Source organism: Aotus nancymaae, unplaced genomic scaffold (assembly GCF_030222135.1).
Source record: "Aotus nancymaae isolate 86718 unplaced genomic scaffold, 86718_ANA_hifiasm-v0.15.2.pri h1tg000049l, whole genome shotgun sequence".
Classification (NCBI taxonomy): Eukaryota; Metazoa; Chordata; class Mammalia; order Primates; family Aotidae; genus Aotus; species Aotus nancymaae.
Window position 1 is genome coordinate 26,137,615 of NW_026988463.1, and position 21,872 is coordinate 26,159,486.

At 42.6% G+C, this 21,872-nt stretch overlaps 1 protein-coding gene across 4 annotated transcripts in view; it reads right to left on the reverse strand.

Moving 5' to 3' along the window:
• XPO6 (exportin 6) overlaps nucleotides 1-21,872 on the reverse strand; it is a 123,848-nt gene that overhangs the window by 11,196 nt on the left and 90,780 nt on the right. For all 4 annotated transcript variants that reach the window (XM_021672328.2, XM_021672329.2, XM_021672331.2 and 1 more), the window contains 6 exons: nucleotides 21,094-21,163; nucleotides 16,396-16,555; nucleotides 12,528-12,620; nucleotides 8,164-8,308; nucleotides 4,086-4,232; nucleotides 2,976-3,165 (listed from right to left, as the gene is read on the reverse strand). In XM_021672328.2, coding sequence (XP_021528003.1) covers nucleotides 2,976-3,165; nucleotides 4,086-4,232; nucleotides 8,164-8,308; nucleotides 12,528-12,620; nucleotides 16,396-16,555; nucleotides 21,094-21,163 — 805 coding nt within the window. The remainder of the gene's footprint in view (nucleotides 1-2,975; nucleotides 3,166-4,085; nucleotides 4,233-8,163; nucleotides 8,309-12,527; nucleotides 12,621-16,395; nucleotides 16,556-21,093; nucleotides 21,164-21,872) is intronic.

Consider the following 21,872-nt stretch of genomic DNA (forward strand, 5'->3'; position numbering starts at 1 on the left):
TGCCTCATCTGAAAACCTGGATAGAGAGCATCACCGCACTCACAGGGCTGAGGGTGAAGGAAGATGCTTCTCGCCACAGGCCTGGTTCCCCAGTCACAGTGACGCTGAGAGTAAAGGAAAGGCACACCCACACTGCTGAGCACGGAGCCGTTCGCAACTACAACAAGCACATGGACTTCTACCAAGCAGGAAACCATTCTCAGGGCAGCCACTTCCTCAAGAACGCACGGGCCACAGGGGAAGCAGTTTAGGGAGAAAAGCCAATAGTCAAGAGACCAAAAGCTGACCTCAGGCATTTAAGGACATTGAAACGAGAACAAAAGATGTATTTACAAAAATGTAGAAGTAAAAAAATGAAAGCACTATAAGTATGTAATAACAGGAGAATGGGTAGGTAACTGTTGTATTTCCATGGGACAGGACATTATAAAACCATTACAAACCTTTTTGTTCTTGTTGTTGTTTTTGTTTTCAAGCAGAAAGAGGCAATGCAGCAAAGTGGTACAAAACACAGGAGCTGGACCCATTCAGACCCAACTCCAACTCCTGACCGCACCCACTTTCTCTATGGTCCTGAGCAATTACACCTTCCAAGCACCTTCCCAATGGACAGACCGGCAGGCCCTACTCCAAACAGGCACCCAGACTGAGCACCACCAAGGATGGGACAAACAGAAGTAATGCAAGAGGAAATACAAACACGAACACGCACCACTACACCACAACCTACTGGAAACAATCTGGCAAACCAAGGCTATGAGACATACTACAGGAAAACAGGCCTGGACTCCACAAAAAGGCCAGTGTTATCAAGGACAAAAACCAGGGATGCCTTTCTATATCAAAGGAGACTAAAGAGATATAATAACCAAACACAATGAAACCATCCTAGATTACAGCCTAGATTTTCTAAAAGCAAAAAAGCACAATTTGGTAACAACTGGGGAAAATGTTAATGTGGCTACATGTTAAATAACATGACTGTAACAATGTTTAATGTCTTGTTCTGTATAGATAGAAAGGTTAAGTATTCAGGGACCAAGTGTCAATTATCTGCAGCTTAAATAGCTGGGTTTTAAGAAAGTGTGTTGCAGAGAAGAGAGCACAAACGTGGCAAAAAATCACAATTAGTGAATCTGGGGGAACGAGATGCAGTTATTCATTTTCTTATTCCTTTGGCTATTCTGTTGGTTTGAGAAACAAAATACAAAGTTGAGATGGGAAAAATGAAACTTTCCAAACTTCATTCAACACTGTGGAATGAGGATAAGACATACCTCACAGCATTACACCAAAAGTTACATGAAATAATGTATACGAAGTGCTCAACCAATGCCTGCACACAGTCGGCACAAATGTGAGCTTTGTGCTCACTGAAGACGTCAGTCATATACTACACTGCAAATTCTTTCAGCACACGGTGGCATCACACTTCCCTGTCCTATGAGTTAAACCAGGGTCATGTAGCTGGTTCTGGCCAAGGCAACAGAAGTGGAAGTAGTAAGTATGGCAAAAGCTTTAAGAACCAGTATGCAATTCACCATAATCCTTCCAGAGCGCACACACTGAAATGAAGCCTTCCTGAGCCTGGGTCGTTACGTGACCTCCCCACCCTGCATGACCCAAACTGGACATGTAGTATGAGCAACAAATCCTCTTTCTTCTTGTATTAAGCCACTTCACTTTTGGGGTTGTTACCACTGAGCATATCCTGGCCCATGCAGACAGACATAACTCCCATGTAAGATAAAGTGTGGAAAGGAGACCATTACACATGATAAAGCATGACTCCACAACAGCTAGATGCAAGCTCTGGACAAGTTCCTTAATCTTTCAGACTTCAGCTTCCTCATGCTCATCATCAATCATTATAAAAACAGTACCAAACTCATAAGGCTGATGTGAGAACTGAATGAATTACTGATTTTTGAAAAATACTTAGAACCAGGACCAGAACAACACCAGACTTTGAAAGGTGATGCTGGCATAGCCAGAGACTTGATGATGGATCACCAAGTCAGGAGCCGGTGTACAGAGTATACCCTCAATGTGTCAGCTACTCTCATCCAGCTACATAACCATGAAGCATATTTTAAAACAGAAAAGGGAAGGTAAGAAGAAAGCATGTAAAATGGTTACTTTCTAAAATGTTAAAACTAGGCAGGTTTAGGAGTTACTTTTTCCTTCTTTATATTATTCTATTTTAATACATTTGTACAATATGCATATGTTAATCTTCCTGGTTATAAAAGTAGTGTTTTTTAAAAAGAGTAGAGTATTTATTACTATTTCTGACATTTCACAAAGCATTTTTGCTGACATTCTATAAATGGCACCATCTAATAATGTTCTATTATTTTCTTTTTGTGAAAAGAGATTATATTTTTAAAACGGTACTATTTGTTATTTCAGAGAGATTTTTCCAAGAAATCTGATGCCTTACATTTAAACCAGAGTCCTCCTTATTCATTTTTCTCCCTTTTTCTTTAATATAAACAAGCAAACTTCAAATGCCGTTTTTTTAAGAAACCAAGCTATTTCAAAACCTCTGCAGTATCTGTATTTGGAAAAAGGCTGAAACCAATCTGCAAAGACAGTTCTTGAGCACATCATTTTCCCACTGCTCTGCTTACTCACATAAGCATCTGAAATAGATCAATAACCACTTTAAGTGTATTTTATCGATGCAAGGCACCATCACCAGTGTCTTCCATTTTTTCTTAGGGCTCCAGCATTTTTTACATTTTAAATAAAAGAAGGGACAGGCTGCATTTGGAAAATAGGTCCACCTGCTGTCTTAACTGAATTCCATAGGTATCAGGATTCCACCCCCGAGTGTGACTTCCTGTTCAGCCTCTGTGAGACTGTGGACAAAAATAATTACCTCAGGAGCCTCCAAGGCAAATCTCTTCTGCCGCAAAGTTCACTGCCGGCCTACCTCTTTCCCCGGCTGTCCCAGCCTAGGGGTCACTTACTGTCATCCAGTGGCATCTTTCTCTGTGGGGCAACAGCACTGGGCTTCAGGTTGCGATAGTCCCGGGAGAGTGCAGAGATGAGGCTGGCGTGGTTGATGGAGCGCACAGGCCACTGCTGCTCATTCTCTGGAAGGTTTGGCCACGGAAGCAGCAGGATGTTGGAGAGAGCTCGGCACACCAACACCTGGGCCTACAAGAAACCCCAGAGGAATCCATCAGAGATCAAAGAGCCAAAGACAGCGAGCAGCATGCCCGACACAGCCTTTGGTACCCGCTGGCTGCACACTTTTGAGCCCTAGCCCCCAGGCTCGTTTCTTACAACTTGGGCAGGGCCTTTGGTCCAACTGGAAGGCAAACTGGAGAGGAAAATGAAATGAAGTATTAACACCATGTCTAGGTCTAGCATAAACCACTGCCAACCTCAATCACCATTCCTGGGGCTCTTGTTTCCTCTCTTAATCTCATACTTGAAGCATTAGAGAGAAAGAAATAACACTGTAGACACTGAACCTCAGGCATCACTCAGGTGGTGACTTCTGAGTCCTCTGAGTAGCTACTTAGAGCAGGACTGCTGGAGAATCCCTGACAATCCACACCCCTAGCACCAGGTCAGAAGCAACGCACTCACATCCTGGTGCTCTTAGGTACCTGTTTCAAGCCCTCCTGCCCTCCTCCTGTTAGGTGGTTTTTAAACTTCTAGCCTGAGCCTCCTTTGAGGATTCTAAGAAAACAGCCTTGCCCAGCACTTCTCAACGCCAAAGAACACACACATAACAGTGACAACAAAAATCAGACTGGTTTGAATCAGAAAGAACGCAAAGAGAACTCACAACACTGGCCAAAATTACCAGGCTGCAAAGCAGTAAAACCTTTCTGCACACTGGGAGGTGCTTTTTTCCACGCCTGAATCAGTACACTGACTGCCTTAGAATGGGCACAATGAGAATCAGTGAGGCTGTGTCAGCGCCACACACATAAGAAATCTGTCTATGTTGGCACGGCCTGTAAGCTCTGAGTACAAAATCAAAGGCCAGACTCTTCTTCCTCAGCTTTCACAGGTCTTAGCCACACGGCCCTGGGGATCGGGGGGTTGGTGCTCTGGGGCCTCACCTTATTGACAAGTCGCTGGGCAGAGGCATCGGTGATTCTGTTGAATACTTTCTGCACTGCAGGGATGCTGATCAGAAAGACGGGCCGCACGGTGGTGGCCAGTGAGACCAGTAAGTGGCATGCAGATAGCAGCAACTTGTCTTGGACCTGTAGAGGGAAGAGGGTACGTCGGTTCACGACATCCCTGTGAGACTGGGATTCGAACTTTGTTGAGGCAGCCACAAGCTATGTGTGGTTCTTGGTTTCCAAATTACACCACCTAGGCTCTATCTAGCTCAAGAATTTTTCCTGTGACGACTCACAAAAGAAGCCCATCTTTTCTGTCATGTCCACAGCTCCTACCGCAAGCCATTATCACCTCCTCCCATCCCTCCTTCACAGTCTCGGGCAGCCTTGAACTCAGGCACTTCTCAGCTCAGAGTCTCCAGTGGCTCTCTATCAGCTATTAAAGCATACCCCCAGCACACTCCCGGGCATGTCATCCAAGTCCTGGGATTCTTCACCTCATTCCTCTTGCTCCGGCAGAGCCAAGATCTCCCTGAGCCCTGAACCTTTCTGTACCTTAACACTCAGGCCAATTTCTCTTACTGCTTTCCCTTCAGCATGCCTATCAAATACACTTGGTTCAATTACCACTGTCACTTTCAAATTAGCAAAGGAGAAAACGTGTTACAGATTAGACCTAATGCAGGTAGGACTATGGTAAAAACAGCACCAAAAAGTCAGGACAGGCAGAATTACTTAGGAAAAAAAAATTACTATGATTTCCCAGAGCCACAAAATATTCCTAACCTTTAACCCTAAATCTCCACTTACCCAAAAGGGTAAAGCTACATTCATGAATGCATGCATTTCAGAATTCTTTGTAATGACTTTTTTTTTCTTAAGGGAGGCAGCCTAGAAGTCCAGCAATGGCTAGGAAAATAATGGAAACATACTCCTGATGTGATAGACCTCTTTTATAAAGTTATAAATACAACATAAATTTATGGAAAGCAATACGCTGTTCTTATTAAAACAATACATTGTTTAAAATGTATTAAATGCTACATATGACTAAAACTACAAGAAAAAATTCAAAGAATAAGCACATATATGCTCTAGTAATATAAATCGTCAGACTTGGAGGATAACATAATAGAATCTGTCCAGTTTTTACATGGATATAACCTTTGACTCAGTAATTCCACTTCCAGGAATCTATTCTACAGGCCCACTAGCATATGTAAGATGGACATAAAAGGAGCTCATTTCTATCAACAGGGAAATTATTTTACATCCCCACAAAAGAAAAGCATTGGGCATTTTGAAAATCTGAAGTTGCTCTACATTACGTAAAGGAAAACCAAGGCATACTGTTAGGCAAAAGCAGCTATATCTCTAGCTGTCTACAAACTTATTTACTACTTATTACATAAAAAGAGAAAAAAGTCTGGAAGGATACACAGGCATACCTCAGAGATATTGCAGGTTCAGCTCCAGACCACCACAATAAAGCAAACACTGCAATAACGCAAGGCACATCCACTGTTTTGTTTCCCAATGCATAGGAAAGTTTGTTTACACTATTCTGTAAGTCTATAAAGTGTGCAATAGCATTATGTCTAAGAAAACAATGTACATATCTTAATTAAAAAGTAGTTTACTGCTAAAAATGCTAACAATCATCTGGGCCTTCAGAGCGGAAATCTTTTTGCTGCTGAAAGGTCTTGCCTTGAAGGTGATCCCTGCTGACTGAACAGGGTGCTCGTTGTCCAAAGTTGGGGTAGGTGTGGCAATTCCTTAAAATAAGACAACAAAGAAGTGTGCTGCATCGACGGACTTCCTTTCATGAAATACAACTCCGGAGCATGCAGTGCTGTTTCACAGCATTCTGCCCACAGCAGAACTTCTTTAGAAGTTGGAGTCAATCCTCTCAAACCCTGCTGCTGCTTCATCAACTGAGTTTATGTGTTATTCTAATCCTCTGTTGTTATTTCAATAATGTTCACAGCATCTTCACCAGTCAACCCCATCTCAAAAACCAACTTTCTTTGCTTATTTATAAGAAGTAAGTCCTCTTCTGTTTAGTTTGATCCCGAGATTGCAGCAATTCCACCCCATCTCAGGGTCCACTTCTAGTTCTCTTGTTCTTTCCACATCTGCAGCTACTTCCTCCACTGAAGTCCTGAACCCCTCAAAGTCATGCATGAGGGTAGGAATCAACTTCTTCCAAACTACTATGAACACTGTTATTTTGATCTGCTTCTGTGAATCAAGAATGTCCTTAATGGCATCTAGAATGGTGAATCCTTCCCAGAAGGTTTTCAATTTACTTGCCCAGATCCATTGGAGGAACCACTATCTATGGCAGTTATTGCCTCATGAAATGTATTTCTGAAATAATAAGACCTGAAAGGCAAAATTACTCCTTGATCCACGGGCTGCAGAACTGAAGAATGGATATTGTGTTAGCAGGCATGGAAACATTATATCTCTGAACATCTCCATCAGAGAGCCCTTAGGTAACCAGGTGCATTCCAATCAGCAGTAGTGTTTCAAAAGGAATCTTTGTTTCTGAGCAGGTCTCAATAATGAGCTTAAAATATTCAGTAAACCGTGATGTAAACACAGGTGCTGTCATTCAGGCTTTGTTGTTCCATTTATAGAGACAGGCAAAGTAGATTCAGCTTAATTCTTAAGGGCCCTAGGATTTTCAGAATGACACATGAGCACTGGCTCCAACAGCTGCAGTTACCCCCTGACAAAAGAGTTGGCCTGTCCTCTGAGGCTAAGCACTGACTCCTCCTCTCTAGCTATGGAAGTCCCAGATGGCACCTTCTTCCAATATAAAGCTGTCTCATTTACAATGAAAATCTGTTGGTTAGTGTAGCCACCTTTATCAACGAACTTATCTAGAGCTTCTGGAGAACTTGCTGCAGCTTCTCCATCAGCACTTGCTGCTTCGCCCTGCATTTTTATGTTATGGAGATGGCTTCTTTCCTTAAACATGAACCAACCTGTGTTAGCTTCCAACTTCTCTTCTGTAGCTTCCTCCCCTCTCTCAGACTTCACAGAATTGAAGGGCCTCATCTGGATCTGGCCTTGGCTTAAGGGAATGTTGTGGCTGGTTTGGTCTATCCAAAGCACTGAAACATTCCCCATATCAGCAACAAGGCTGTTATGCTTTCTCATCACTCTTGTGTTCACTGGAGCCGAACTTTTAGGAACTTTTCCTTTGCATTCACAACTTGGCTGTTTGGCTCAAGAGCCTTTGGCCTGTCCTGGCTTTTGACATGCCTTCCTCACTAAGCTTAATCATTTCTAGATTTTGATTTAAAGTAAGAGACATGTGACTCTTCCTTTCACTTGAATACACAGAGGTCATTGTAGGGTTATTAAATAGCTCAGGGAGTAGGGAGGCCTAAACACAGTAAGATGGGGAAGCCTCCAGTCAGTGGGGCGGTCAGAACACATATTTATCAATCATGTTTGCCTTCTTCGGTTTGTGGCACCCCGAAATAATTACAATAGTAACATTAAAGATCACTGATTCCAAATCACTGTAAGATACAGTAATGAAAAACTTTGAAATATTCTAACAATTACCAAAATGTGACACACGGAAGCACCAAATGCTGTTGAAAAAATGGTGCTGACAGATTTGCTGAATGCAGGGTTGCCACAAGCCTTCAATTTGCAAAAAACATAGTCTCTGGGAAGCGCAGTAAAGGGAAGTGCAATAAAACGAGGTGTGCCTGCACAACCAAATGCCCAACCATGCTTAGCGCCAGAAGGAAAATGTTTCAGAGGAAGGGACTGGAGTATCACAACTTTTTAGCCTGGAAATCTGAGCGATATTTTACTTTTTCACAATGAGCATGTATTCATGTGAAACTTAGAACTAAAAAAGTAAAGTTGTATTAGAATGCACGTGGGCTACAACTAAAAAGGAACATGAAATAACACAGTTGTATAAGCATGGAAAGATTTTTGGGTCTAACTCCGTGTCCTATTTAGATTTTCTAGTAAATGGGTATAGGAACAGAAGGAGAGACAGAGAGTTAGATAAAAGGTGTAGGCTTTGCTGTTTCGAGACCTTGGTGCTGATTAGAGGTGTGATTGCATCCATGGTAGTAGAGATGAGTGTCACAAACTGCTGCGTGTTCTGCCGGTGAGCTTCACTGCAATACTGCGCTAACCAGTGAGAGTAAGCCTGCAGCGCAGCCAGGGACTGAGCATGCCTGCAGAAAGAAAAGAAGGTGATTTTAAAGGTTAAGGTGAAAATACATTAGTGGTCAACTCATTTTTATAGGAGGTAAGAATTACATCCACTGCACTGGCTGTTCTAAGACATGGGCCACAGCACAGAAATCATTTACCGGTTCACGCAGAACCTAAAAACTAAGATATTCATCATCTAAATATTGCCACCACTGACAAGAACACAGAGGCAGTTAGTAAATGTCTGCTCTAATCTTTCTGTGACACATGCTCACCTAAGAGCAAGGTAAATTATAAAAGCAAAATCAAAGAACTTAAGTGATCACACATTGATTTCAGAACTAGTACAAATTTAACATCCATAGCTGCAGACCAAAGTGCAGACAACTACCAGGTATGACAGCTTTAAAAACAGCTTTGATGTAAGATTTTTAAGTTTCCATTGCACCATACATTCTACCTGGCTAGGGGATAACTGAGGTGGCAAAGACTGTGCCTGGTTCCAGCAAAGACTGTACTGATTGCATCATACATGCAACAAAATATACATCAAAAAAGTATGCAATTTATCAAATATGATAATCAATCTTAAGCAAGCAGAAACAGCTGTCTTGGAGCTTCAAAACACCAGGCCTTCTAACATACCTAAACACAACTACCTTTCGGTAATAATTAGTAAGCTGTAAGGTGATACTACTATGAGGTGACACAAAGACACTGTTCTTTATGGTCTGGGCACCTATTAAAGATCCCTTGGTCGTTGTGAATTGGTGATTTTTTTATCTTTCCTTTTCTGCTCATTAGTTGGCATTCTTCTCTAAGAAAACGGTTTCCCTTCTCTCTCATCCTTTTTTTGTTAATTGCTTTGGGTTTGTTTGTTTGTTTATTTGAAACAGGGTCATACTCTGTTGCCCAGGCTGGAGTGCAGTGGCACAATCATGACTCACTGCAGCCTCAACCTCCTGAGCTCCTGCCACAGCCTCCCAAGTAGCTGGGACTACAGGTACACGCCACCATGCCAGGCTAATTTTTGTATTTTTCGTAGAGACGGGATCTCACTATGTTGGCCAGGCTGGTCTCAAATTCCTGGCTTCAAGCGATCCTCCTGCCTCAGCCACCCAAAGGGCTGGGATCGCAGGCGTGAGGCACTGCACCCAGCCTGGCCTGTTAATCACTTTGAATGCATAGATTCTTTTCATTGAAACTGGTATAATTCATTATACCTGGAAGAACCCTTTCAAGCTGGCCCCTGCATCCTCTTCACATGTTCCCAACATTCACTGAGCACTACCACCCTGCCCCAGACTTGAGCTTTTTCTCCAAGGCACTCTGGAGAATGGATTTGAGAAACCAAGACCTGGGGATAAGGGGTAAGATTGCTACTGGAGTCTTATTGTTTCTATGGACTTTCAGTGGACAGAATTAGGATACAGGCAGATACCACTTTACTTATTTACGTTGCTGAGACAGGGTCTCACTCTGTTGACCAGGCAGGAGTGCAGTGGTGTGATCATAGCTTACTGTAGCCTCCAACTCCTGGGCTCAAGTAATCCTCCTGGCTCAGCCTCCTAAGTGGCTGGGGCCATAGGCATGCACCACTGTGTCTGGCTAATTTTTTTTTTTCCCTAGGGACAGGGTCTCAGTATGTTGCCTAGGCTCCTCTCAAACTCCTGGCCTCAAGCAATCTTCACACCTCAGCCTCCCAAAGTGCTGGGATTACAAACATAAGCCACTCTGCCCAGCCTAGACACCATTTTAAAATCAAACTCCGCATCAACAATTACAAGGAAATTTGATATTAACAGCCTTTGACATGATGCAAAAGGAAAGGCACATCATTGCCTACTCAGAAACCTTGCTAAAAATGTTTAAACTGAATCTAATACGAGGGAAATAATTAGACAAATCCAGATTGTAGGATATGCTTTAAAAGGAAATTAAGGTCTGGATCTGCAAAAGGTCTCAGTCACTCTCATACACACATGCACATGCAGACATACAAACACAATTGGGTGAACTGTTCTAGATTACAGGATATACATTTAATGTGTGGCTCATGTTAGACCTTGTATCCAAGAAAAAAAAAAAGATATAAAAACATTCCTGGAACAACTGAAAAAATTTGAATATGGACTATATATGAGATGACATTATTGTATGTATTAAATTATTTGAGGGCTGATAATGCTATCACAGTTATAAAGCTGAATGAACATTTCTAGGCTGAAGGATTTACAGGTAAAGTGACATGTTGTCTGCAATTTATTTTCTTTCTTTTCTTTTTCTTTTTTCTTTTTTGAGACAGGGTCTCACTCTGTCACCCGGGCTGGAGAGCAGTCTCAGCTCACTGCAACCTCCACCTCCCAGGTTCAAGTGATTCTCTTTGCTCAGTCTCGCAAGTAGTTGGGACTACAGGCCAGGGCCACAATGCCTGGCTAATTTTTGTATTTTTTGGTAGAGGTGGGGTTTCACCATGTTGGTTAGGCTAGACTCAAACTCCTGACCTCAAGTGATCCACCCACCTCAGCCCGCCAAAGTGCTGGGATTACAGGCATGAGCCACCATACCCAGCTGTGCAGTTTTCAAATGGCTCAGCAAAAAATAATCATCATCATATATTGTGTGCATGTGTGCAGAGAGGGCACAAGAAACCAAAGTCAATGTGGCAAAATATTTATCATTGATTACTCTAGGCTGAAGGTCCATAGGTGTTTATTCTACTCTTTTTCCCATTTTCTTTCTTTCTTTTTTTTTTTTTTGAAGACGGGGTTTCACCATGTTGGCCAGGCTGGTCTTGAACTCCCGACCTCAGGTGATCCGCCCACCTTGGCCTCCAAAGTGCCTGGATTACAGGCATGAGCCACCACACCCAGATGCACTTTTTCCCATTTTCTATAGATTTGAACTTTTTCAAAATAAGAAGTTGGGTAAGAAAATATGCTAGTACTTTAAAGTAAGAAAATATAGTTACTCAAAGTTTGAAATTCATAGTGACCACACAGTTATTTTGTATTTTATATTTAAAATTTTATTTTGTATTTAGAATCATGTTAACCCTTTAAGTTCTAAATACCAAAATAAGGAGAAAGGACATCAAAGTCAGCCTGAGGAGTAAGAATTTCGGTCAATCTAGCACATCCGTAGAGCTCCTCAGGGCTGAAAGGAAGGGCTCTGAAACTCCTGAAATTGTGTACAAGTTGTTGTATTTATAAGCAAACCGGCATCTCTCTTGGGAGACGCTTTACAACTTTCTCTAAATTGTCAAAAAGGAAAGCAATATATTCTTTAAAAGTTTAAAACTACCATAGGAAAATTCTCTTTCCATCATTTACCTAATCTGCAGCTCAAGAATGCTCTACAGCAGGAGTCAGCAGACCTTTTCTGTAAAAACCAGAGTGTATACATTTTAGGATTTGCAGGGCATATATACACTCTATCACAACTATTCCACTCTGCTGCTGTAGTACAAAAGCAGTCCTAGACCATATGTAAATGAATGAATGGAGATGTGTTTCAATAAAGCTTTATTTACAAAAGCAGTCAGTAAGCCAGATTTGGCAAAGGCCATAGTTTTCCAACCCCCTGCTCTAGTCTAAAGCAGGCCTTCTGGGGAGTGAAATCTCTGGGATACTGCCCCATCTCCAGTCCCTGTACTTCCATATGTCACTTTCCTAATACCATCCCATATCATCTGTAGAGTTTCTATAGAGAGTGTGGTCCCTAGATGTCCTGCTTCAAAATAACCTGAGGTTCTTGTTTAATATGCAAATACCAGAGCCTTATAGCCTTATGCCATTCCGCTAAAATCAGAATCTCTGAGCAAACATGTTCCCAAGCATTCTTCTGTATCCTACGGTGTCCTACAGTTTCAGTCAATGATCTACTGGAAAGACTGATGGCATCTGAGGTGTTCCCCATTAGTCCCACACACCCATCCAGTCTCTTCCTGCACCACACGGAGTCCTCACCTGCCTGCATGATTGTCTCAGCCTGTACTAGTCTTTCTTCCTGAAATGGCTACTCCATAGAATCTCCATCCCAGCTCTCACTTACCTAATTCCACGTTCTCCAACCCTCTCCACCCCAGACATGTAGTCAAAAAATCTCTTTAGGTTTGAAGTTTAAGAGATTTTCCCCATTCACGGCAGCCACTACTGTTCCTTTTCCTCAATAAAATCAGTTGGAGATTGGGGGCAAGATCTTTCCTAAAAATGCACAAACATCAAACTCTAGACTTACACATCAATGAGGTCAGGTTTCAATACTGATGGCACAGCAGTTTCAATGTTGTACAATTTTATCTGAGATCCGTACAGAGTGACTTTGACCAACCTGTTGGCAAAGAGGCAAGTAAACAAGAACATTCAGCTTATGCACCAAGACAGACAAAACAGACAAGACACCAACAAAGAGCCTAAGGGCAGACTCTTTCCATATATAAAAAAGAATCAAGACCAGACCTTCAATTTTATGCCAAGGAAATAATCTGAGATATGCATAAAGATTTGTATACAAGCACATTAACTAAAGCCTTATTTAAGGTGTCAAAAATTTTGAAAACAATTCCAATGCAGAGGATGTAATACAATGTAATATATACAATAAAAACAATGCTTACAGGCATATTTAATGATAAATAGTCAAGATGGTTTAAACACAGCATGGTTGTACTAAATATATATACAGAATAGATCATAAATGTTCATTTATTAACAGAAGAAAGGCAGGAAGAATTTTCACCAGAATATGCTTATGGGTACCACTTGTTTTAGGGGGAGGATGGAGTGGGTAGATTATGGATGATTTTTCCCTCTATTTTTCTTTATTTCCAAATTGTCTACAATGAATACATAATGCTTTTATAAATGAGAATAAAATATAGTTTTTAAAAAGCAGGCAGGGTGTGGTTGCTCATGCCTGTAATCCCAGCACTTTGGGATGCCAAGGTGGGAGGATCACTGGAGGCCAGGAGTTCCAGACCAGCCTGGAAAACAGAGTAAGACCCTGTCTTTTTAAATTTTATCCAGATATGGTGGCATATGCCTACAGTCTCAGCTACTCGGGAGAGGCTAAGATGGAATGATTGCTTGAGCCCAGGAGGTTGAGGATGAACTAAGCCAGGATCATGCCACTGCACTCCAGCCTGGATAACACAGTGAGACCAAAACCTGTCTGGTTTTTGTGGGGTTTTTTCTGTTTTGTTTTTTATTAAAAAAAAAAAAAAGCAGACCTGATCTTTTGGCAGTTTATCAAAATAGGATGACACAGGCTTTTCTATAAAATTTATAATGGTAAAACCATCTTAGTCTTTATTTAAAATCATTTCTAAAAGGAAATGTTTCAGATGGATAGATACATAATAAAATACAGCAAACTGTCCATTGTAGAATCTCTGTGGTGGGTATATGGGTATTCCCTGTACAATGCTTTCAACTTTTCTTCGAATTTGAAAATGTTTGATAAAATCTGGGAGATGAGAGGAGCCAATGTTTCTAGAATAGGCGGAGGTGTTTTATGTTCAAGTATGATTCTTTCAGAAGCAAGTTGTTGAGCCCATTGGTTGCTCAAAGGCTCACTGGATACTAATGAGCATTAAACACAGTAACTAATAGCTCAATCTAGTAAAAATGGGAAATGTCTCTTTCATTACAAACAGAATGACATTCTTTTCTCTCCTTGCTCTGTCACCTAGGCCAGAGGAATGCAGTGGTCTTGGCTCATGGCAGCCTCAACATTCCGGGCTCAAGTGATCCTCCTGCCTCAGCGCCCCCTCCAGTAGTGGGGACTACAAGTGAATGCCACCATACCTGGCTAGATTTTTTTGTCTTTTTAGTAGAGATAGGGTTGCCCAGGTTGGTCTTGAACTCCTGGACTCAAGCGGTCTGCTTGCCTCAGCCTCCCAAAGTAGTGGGATTACAGGTGAGCCACCATTCCTGGAGTTAAAAGACATTCCTTTCTGAGTGAAGGGGGAAAACCTCAAGACCTGGCTAGTTTCTCTCTGTGCCTACTCTGCATGGAAACCTGGGAGCAGATGACAGGGAAGGCAGTGTCTGTCTCTGTCCCAGCATAACAATCAACTAAGGAGCTCGTTACAAATACAAACTGATCGCTGGGGAGCAATGAGAAAGGAGCATTTCTGGCCCGTCAAGAAAGTGAGGATAAAAGAACTAAGGTTCCTGAAGTCCCACGAAGTCTTTGTGATCAGAACAGTTATTATCAGAAAGCAATATTCCAATATGTACCTGGTGTTTAACTCTAAATTCTGTTGTACACTAAAAATGGATTTTCAAACATCTTTTAATGTGTCTATGTTTAGCAGTTTCTATATTAGCTTTGTTTTATGAACCAATAAACGAAAACACTGCTATTCATACTGGCTATTAAGGTCATGTAGTCATAACAAGAGCTTTCTCTCACATTTTATTCTAAATGAAGACAAAATATTAATGGCGAACCAATAAACGAAAACACTGCTATTCATACTGGCTATTAAGGTCATGTAGTCATAACAAGAGCTTTCTCTCACATTTTATTCTAAATGAAGACAAAATATTAATGGCGAACCAATAAACGAAAACACTGCTATTCATACTGGCTATTAAGGTCATGTAGTCATAACAAGAGCTTTCTCTCACATTTTATTCTAAATGAAGACAAAATATTAATGGCAAGTATGTTTAAGCACTGGGCTTGCAATCTAAGCAGTGCAGAAAGATGTGTATATATAAGGACCTATCAAATGATTCCAGATCTTTGAGATATCATCTCACTACAAAGTTGATATGACTGACAGATATATCTATATTGCTTAACAGAGTAAATTCAAATAATGAACTTCTTATCTTTGGATATCAGACAGAAAGACATGTCTTATCCCTGTTAAACCACCGTGCAAATGGGCCCAGCATAGGAAGAAGAGGAGAAAGGGACTGGTAGCAGAAACACCGCGTTTGGAAAGAGCAAAACATGTGGACCCAGGAAACTGTTAAAATCCACCCTCCCTCTCAGGGACTGTGTGAACCAAGGCAAGGCACACACATTGCTGAGCCATCATGTACTCAAAAATAAAACAGCAATGCCTGTCTCTCAAAGCACAGAACAAAATGAAAGAACGTGTGCAAAAACACAGAAAACATCCTACTACTGTGTGCTCCTTTTATTATTAGTATGAATCTGACTTTTAAGGGATGTCAGCCCCTTGGCTATCTCTGCTTGTCAGCTAAGATGTAGCAGTAAAGTCTGGCATGCATGCACCCAGGCTCCTGAGGCTCATTTCCCCTCTGCACAAGACCAGTGATGCGGCTGCTGGGCCAGTCAAAGCATCAGATGTCTTGGCTTTGGGCTGGATCCACATCTACTCAGTTTTGATCTAACCAATTCAACAGCTGCCCTGAAATGATCTAAACGTCCTATCACTTACATCTTGGGTTTTTTGAGGGAGAGAGGGAGGAGGGACTGGTGACTGGGTGGAATGAAGTGTTCCTCAGCAAGTGCAGCTGTAAACCTGGTGTGAGACCCAAGAGGAAGGAGAAGAAAAGGAGCCCAGCGGTGAAAGGCTGGGAACCACCTTTCAGGCCAGGCGTGGAGGTTACCCAGCTTTCACTCCCGAGGCCCTAATGGGACTGGAAAACCCACAAAAAGCCCCACCCTGGGCATCTAGCTGCCTACTTGGACAGTGGAGTTGACTCCTTATCAGTAGAGCTTCTTAATGTCCCTTTATCCTATGAGGAAAGACATGAAGACTGACCTCCCCCAGTTTCTCGTGGGTCTACAACTGTGTTTACATTTATACACAAGATCTTCAAAGAAACAATAGCTTAAATAGCTTATCGGGTGTTTTGTTATGTGCTAGGCACAGTGCTAAGTGCTTTATCTCATTTAATTCTCACACTAACCCTATAGGAAACTACTTCTACTTCATTTTGTAGATGAGGGACCTGAAGTTCAGAGAGGTTAAGTAACTTGTTCCATATCAGCTGGTATGTGGCAGAGCCTAGATTTACCTGGGGCCAGAGCAGAAGCTATTTGGCAATATGCTGCCCCTCAAACAAGAAGGTAAACTCAGCTCTGAAGAAGGAACAGCTCCATAAGGTAACCGCCAGCCTACCTCTCCACGACTGTGAGGGCATCATTGAACCGCACAGCAAACACATCCCCGATAAAGTACTCGGCCAGGCGGCCCACAGCCTGCAGCAGGGAGCTCAAGTCTCTCAGGGAGCAGTGCAGCCGCCGGCAGTCGTTCTCCGCAGTGATGTTCAACCTGTGTCCTGGAACACAACACCCCAGACAGTTTTTCACAAGAAGAGCAGCTTTAGATACTACAGATAACAGCTCATCCAACAAGCCACACGCAGCAAAACCAATTCTCAAAACAAAGGAACCCACCAGCCGCTTCCCAGTACAAAGCAGGGAAACTGGGCCCAGCCTCCACCTAACACTACAACATTTGTGCTCCAGAGGCCAGGGATGGAGACAGAGTGGGGAAGAGGGACAGACAGCCTGGGGTGTGCTAACGTGGATTCCTTTTGACCCTGTAAGGTCCTCACACCACCACTGTTACATACAAGGAGGTGCACCCAGGGAGGGCCAGGAATTTACCCAGCATGTGTCACATTTCCAGGGCAAGGCTGGTGTTCTACACTAAATCTATGTGACTCCGAATCTGTTGCCTTTTAAATAGCGCCCTATCTCAGAATGCAATCTCCATGGACAAACAGTTAGGACCTGCCCCTGCTAAGAGATCAGGGGTGCACTTAGCACTCCATCCTTGAAGGCTGGGAGGTGACATATTATGAAATAGATGGGATTCGGATTCCAAACACACAGATTCCCTGCCACTTCCAGGCTCGGTACCTCATACAACCCTCCTAAGCCTCAGTGTCACTATTATATATAACACTCTAAGCTACAGAACATCGTTGAGTATTTGTAATTATTATAAATAACAAAGAACTAGTGACATACTAAGGTCTGAAATTTCCTTACTTTTCAACACAACTTCTCCAAACTGGGCAAGGAGGATGTGAAGATGAAGGACAAAAATATCCTCCCTCAATTCAGTCACTTGCTTAGCTTTTGGATCCCTCTCTTCACAAATGTCCACAAAAGACAGTAAGAATTTTCAGGCTGGAACAGAGACCTGTAGGTCTAATTCAAGTCCTTCTCACTGACACAGCAGGAGTGGGTCAAAGCTGACTGCTAGGGAGCTCAAGGGAGCCCTTCCATCTCTGGACCACTTGATAAGAAACACGGGTAAAATAAGTCTCCCTGTGGTTCTTCATCATCATCCCTGGCCCATTCCTTGAGGGTAGAACACAGAACAAGCCAAAACCTGCTGACAGCAGGACAGCCCTGGGGAGATGTGAACATGGGGGTGGCATCCTTCCAAATCTCCTCCTGGCTGAAATACAGCCCTGGGTCCCTTCTCTCCCCGCTGTTATCCTCCTGAGAATCCTTGCCATCCTGATCCCTCCCAACTTGTCCTAATTTTTCTAGCAAAGAGCAGTACCTAGGATGAAAACTATAAGTACCTAGCATCTAGTACCTAGGATGGAAGAGAGCTTGGAAGTGCTGGGTGTGTGTTTTAAACTGTGAGTTTGAACAATATTGTTGACACTTGATCACTTCTGACCCAACAAAACTACAATTCCATACAGTTCCACTTCATACATATGTGCATCTAAGATCCATGTCCATCAAAATTATAGCTGGTTCTTTCCTGCTCTATCTGCAAGACAGACAATCACATGGGCAGTAAATACCCCAAATCCAGTTATCTATACTTGACACCCTCCTCCAGCCTAGAAACCTAATATCACCACCACAAAAGTCACGCAGGGCATCAACTAAACTTGAGGGGACAGGCCAAGCATCCCACTGTGATAAGCTGTTCAGATCCACCCACACTTTCTTCTGTCTGGCCAAGGCTTAGATTTCCCCACAAAAGCACAGAACATCTGCAAAGTAGAACCTTCAAATGAGAATAATGCTGAAAGGTTTGGAGGGACAAAACATCATGGCCACACGAAAGTCCTATCTTCCATAAACCAAGTCATCTGAAGCTGTCTAGATATGACCTAAGCCACATCCAAACAACAGCTCCTTGGCAAATCACTGCCCTGGGGGGAAAAATCTAGTCTTCTCTTTTTGAGAAGTTGAGGGAGGTGGCGGGAGGTATAAAAATTAGCACTGAGACATTTCCCTCTGAGAGAACAAACAAATCATAATCATAAATCATAAATGGACCCAAGCAGAAGAGACAATTTTCGACTAAAAATCTTTTATAGTATTTTGTAGACAAAATAATCCCTTAGGAAAGTTTGCATGGGTCGCCAGAAAAGTTAAAGGGTTACTTAGAGGAGAAATATTGAGGGGTGGCAATGAGGGGTGGCAGAAGCCAAATACAGAACGGAGGTTTCGGGGCCACGTACCAACATCAATGAGGGGAACATCACTAATGAGGGTTTCTTAACCCACATAAGGTAGGAAAGAAAGAGAGAGCAAAGGACAACCTGCCAGAAGCCAGAGCAGCACAAAGCAGCTGATGTGGTCCAGCAACACAAGCTGTGCCTTGGTCTTGACAGGGAAGTGGAGGCAGGCACAGCAGCAGGAGGGGAAACAGTGAGACGCACAAAGGAGCTTCTGAATCCAAATGCACTGACAAAGGAAAAGTGGGAGGCTTCCAGGCTGGGTAACCACCCTGCAGGCCTCACTGCCGGCCAAAATATGCATCCCATTGTCATACACGGTCACTTCACCAAGAGTGGGCAAGAATCATGGCTGGCACCCGTTTACACAGGTTCCAGCGGAGACTCAAGAATTAAAGGCTGGGTGAGAAAGTAAACGCAAATGAAGGAGAGGCCAGAGCCTATCGGGGATGAGAGAGCACGGTTTCTGTTGAGGGATAAGGTTGACTGACTGGTGTGGCATGGAGGTTATTTGAGGGGGAAAATGGCTTTGGAAACCAGGGGAAAAAGTGTACTCAGAGTTTCCATTTGTTAATAGCCTTTGCACTGGAAACTTGGCTTCTGAGCCACCGAAAATTGGGGAATGCTTTGTCATGGATGAGAGAGCTCGTTTTAAAACAGGAAATAAGCATTTCTCTGGCCTGAAAGGTTTTGCCACTGGAGTACAAGCCAAGGATCAGTGCTGAGGATGAGATTTATAAATGATCTGGAAGAGCCGAGTTCTGTGAAATTGCCAAATCAATAGGCTTTAGTGAAAGCAGGTATGTGGTATTTCATTTAGGGAAAAATAAATCAGATTATCCTTCTAGGGTGAGGAGTTCAGAATTATCAGCTATGTCCCAGAAATAGGGTTTCAGATTCACTAGACTTTCACCTAAAGACAGATGCAGCAGAATGTAAAAGCGTCAGCTACAACAGCAAACAGGACACTGAAGGGTCAATGTGGGGGAGGAAAGAGCACCTGCTCGATTTTTTAAATATATCAAATATAGTGTCTTCAGGGTGCTGAGTACATTCTAATTTGAATAGTGGTCCCGAAGGAAAGACCACCTGGGCACAATTATTCCCAAGAATGGCTTCTGGAAGCATCTGTAGCACTTCTACACAGTCAAATGATTTTCATTAGTGGTGACAGCACATTCTACAGGCGTATTTGTTTTGAAAAGTATCTTTTTAAAGTTCTTACCCTATCTACAAAGCCAGGGCCTACATTCGGGTCATGCCAAGTCCCATCAACCTCCTGGGGCCCACTAGATTATTTAGAAGCTTATATAGTCATGGAAACCAGCTGTCACAGGGCCACCAAGAAGGGCAGCCTCAGAAAGAGGCTCCCATGGAGGCTCTGCCATGAATCATAAGGTCGCCCAGGAGACAGGCTCCACACTGGGCGGCTCTGTGCTGAGCTGAAACAGCAGTTACCCAACACAGAGGCTGCACGCCAGGGCCGGGACAGGTCCCGTAAGAAGCATGCTGTGAAGGAAGTGGCACACAGCAGCTGACGGGGCTGGGAGGACACATGTGGCTTTCAGTTACTGGTGTTTTCAGTTGACAAAAATTAATGTCAGATGTTAGCTATTTCAATTTTTTATCATTCCCTATTATACCATCATGCGACTAGTACCAACAAGCCATGGGACTCTGGGCAAATTAACATCTCTGAACATCAATTTCCTCTTATATAAAATAGGGGTAACTAGTAATAGCACTTATACCTCACAGGACAATGGAGAGAATTAAATAACATAAGTCAATAACACAGTGCCTGGCATGTAATGAGAGCTGCAAATGGAAGCTATTACTATTATTGTTAATCAACAAAATAACAAAGAAAGCTAACCCTAAACCCTAAGCAGGCAGGGCCTGTAAACAACAGCCAAAAGCCTTTCCAACCAGCTCTGGTCAGAGCCCCCAGGGCCACTCACAACATGTGCAGGGGACGAGGGGACCACAGGCCATCAGCTGCGCTATGGTCTTCCGATTCTAGAGTGAGCAGGAAACAGGAAAGCACAAGGCCATGTTCTCCCTAGCGCACCTGCTGGTCTAAAGGACATAAGGAAATATTAACGGGTTTTTAGTAAGTCCTATCTCTTTACTCCAAATCAGTTCTTTTCCAAACACCTCCTTAGAACACACTGTCATGACCTCATCTTTTACCTCCCCCACAGCTTCTTTTTATCATAAGCTTTTAAAAACATTCCCTGTTTAGAAGTGGGGAGAGATGCCAGTGGAAAGGCTGCAGTGAAGAAATAATGTTCCGACAGCAAAAGCAGCAGTAATGAAATACCAGTCTGGTGGTTTTTTGAATGTTTGGTTAAATTAGAAAATAAAAATCAGTTTACCTGACCCTGAAGTAACTATAAACTGCTGTAATCCCAAATAAACTTCTAAATTGTCCTGAAGAACTGGGAACTAAAAACAAAGAAACAAAAAAAATGTTTAAGTCATAAATCCAAGTTTTAATAGTATTTTAACAATAAAACATTACAAGCACCTATGGGGTGAGGGACAGAATCAAAACCTTTTCTCTAGGAACCTTTAAATGCAGCTAAAAAGCTATGACCCCCCTCTTCAGTGCCCCCCCACTACAGTTTCTACAGTTGAAACCACCAATGAATACACAGAATAAGAAAGAAAACATATCAGTTTGACCTTTTTTTTTTTTTAAAGCAAAGGACACTGTGGTATGACTATTACATTACTAACAGAGATCAAATCCTGAAATGACCTATACCTTCTAGAACTCTGAAAAGGGACCATATCTCCCTCCAAATTCAAGGGAACCTCTACCCTTGAGAGAAAATATCAGATATGCCATATTAAAGTACACGGCAAAGTGAAAAGATGGGTCAAATTATTTGGAAGTCAGTTCCCTTGCTCAAGTAGCAGTCAGGACATCACAACCAGAGCTGCATCTTTCTTTCTCAAGCCACTATACTCACCAGTAAGATTAAAACATGACAGCCCCTAAGAAAGGTAGATGGCAAAAGAAAATCAAGCTTTCCAGGAGAGAACACAAGTATAGCAGGGTCATTCAATGTGAAAGATGACCCTATGGCCAGGAGCGGTGGCTCGCACCTATATTCCCAGCACTTTGGGAGGCCAAGGAAGGTGGATCACA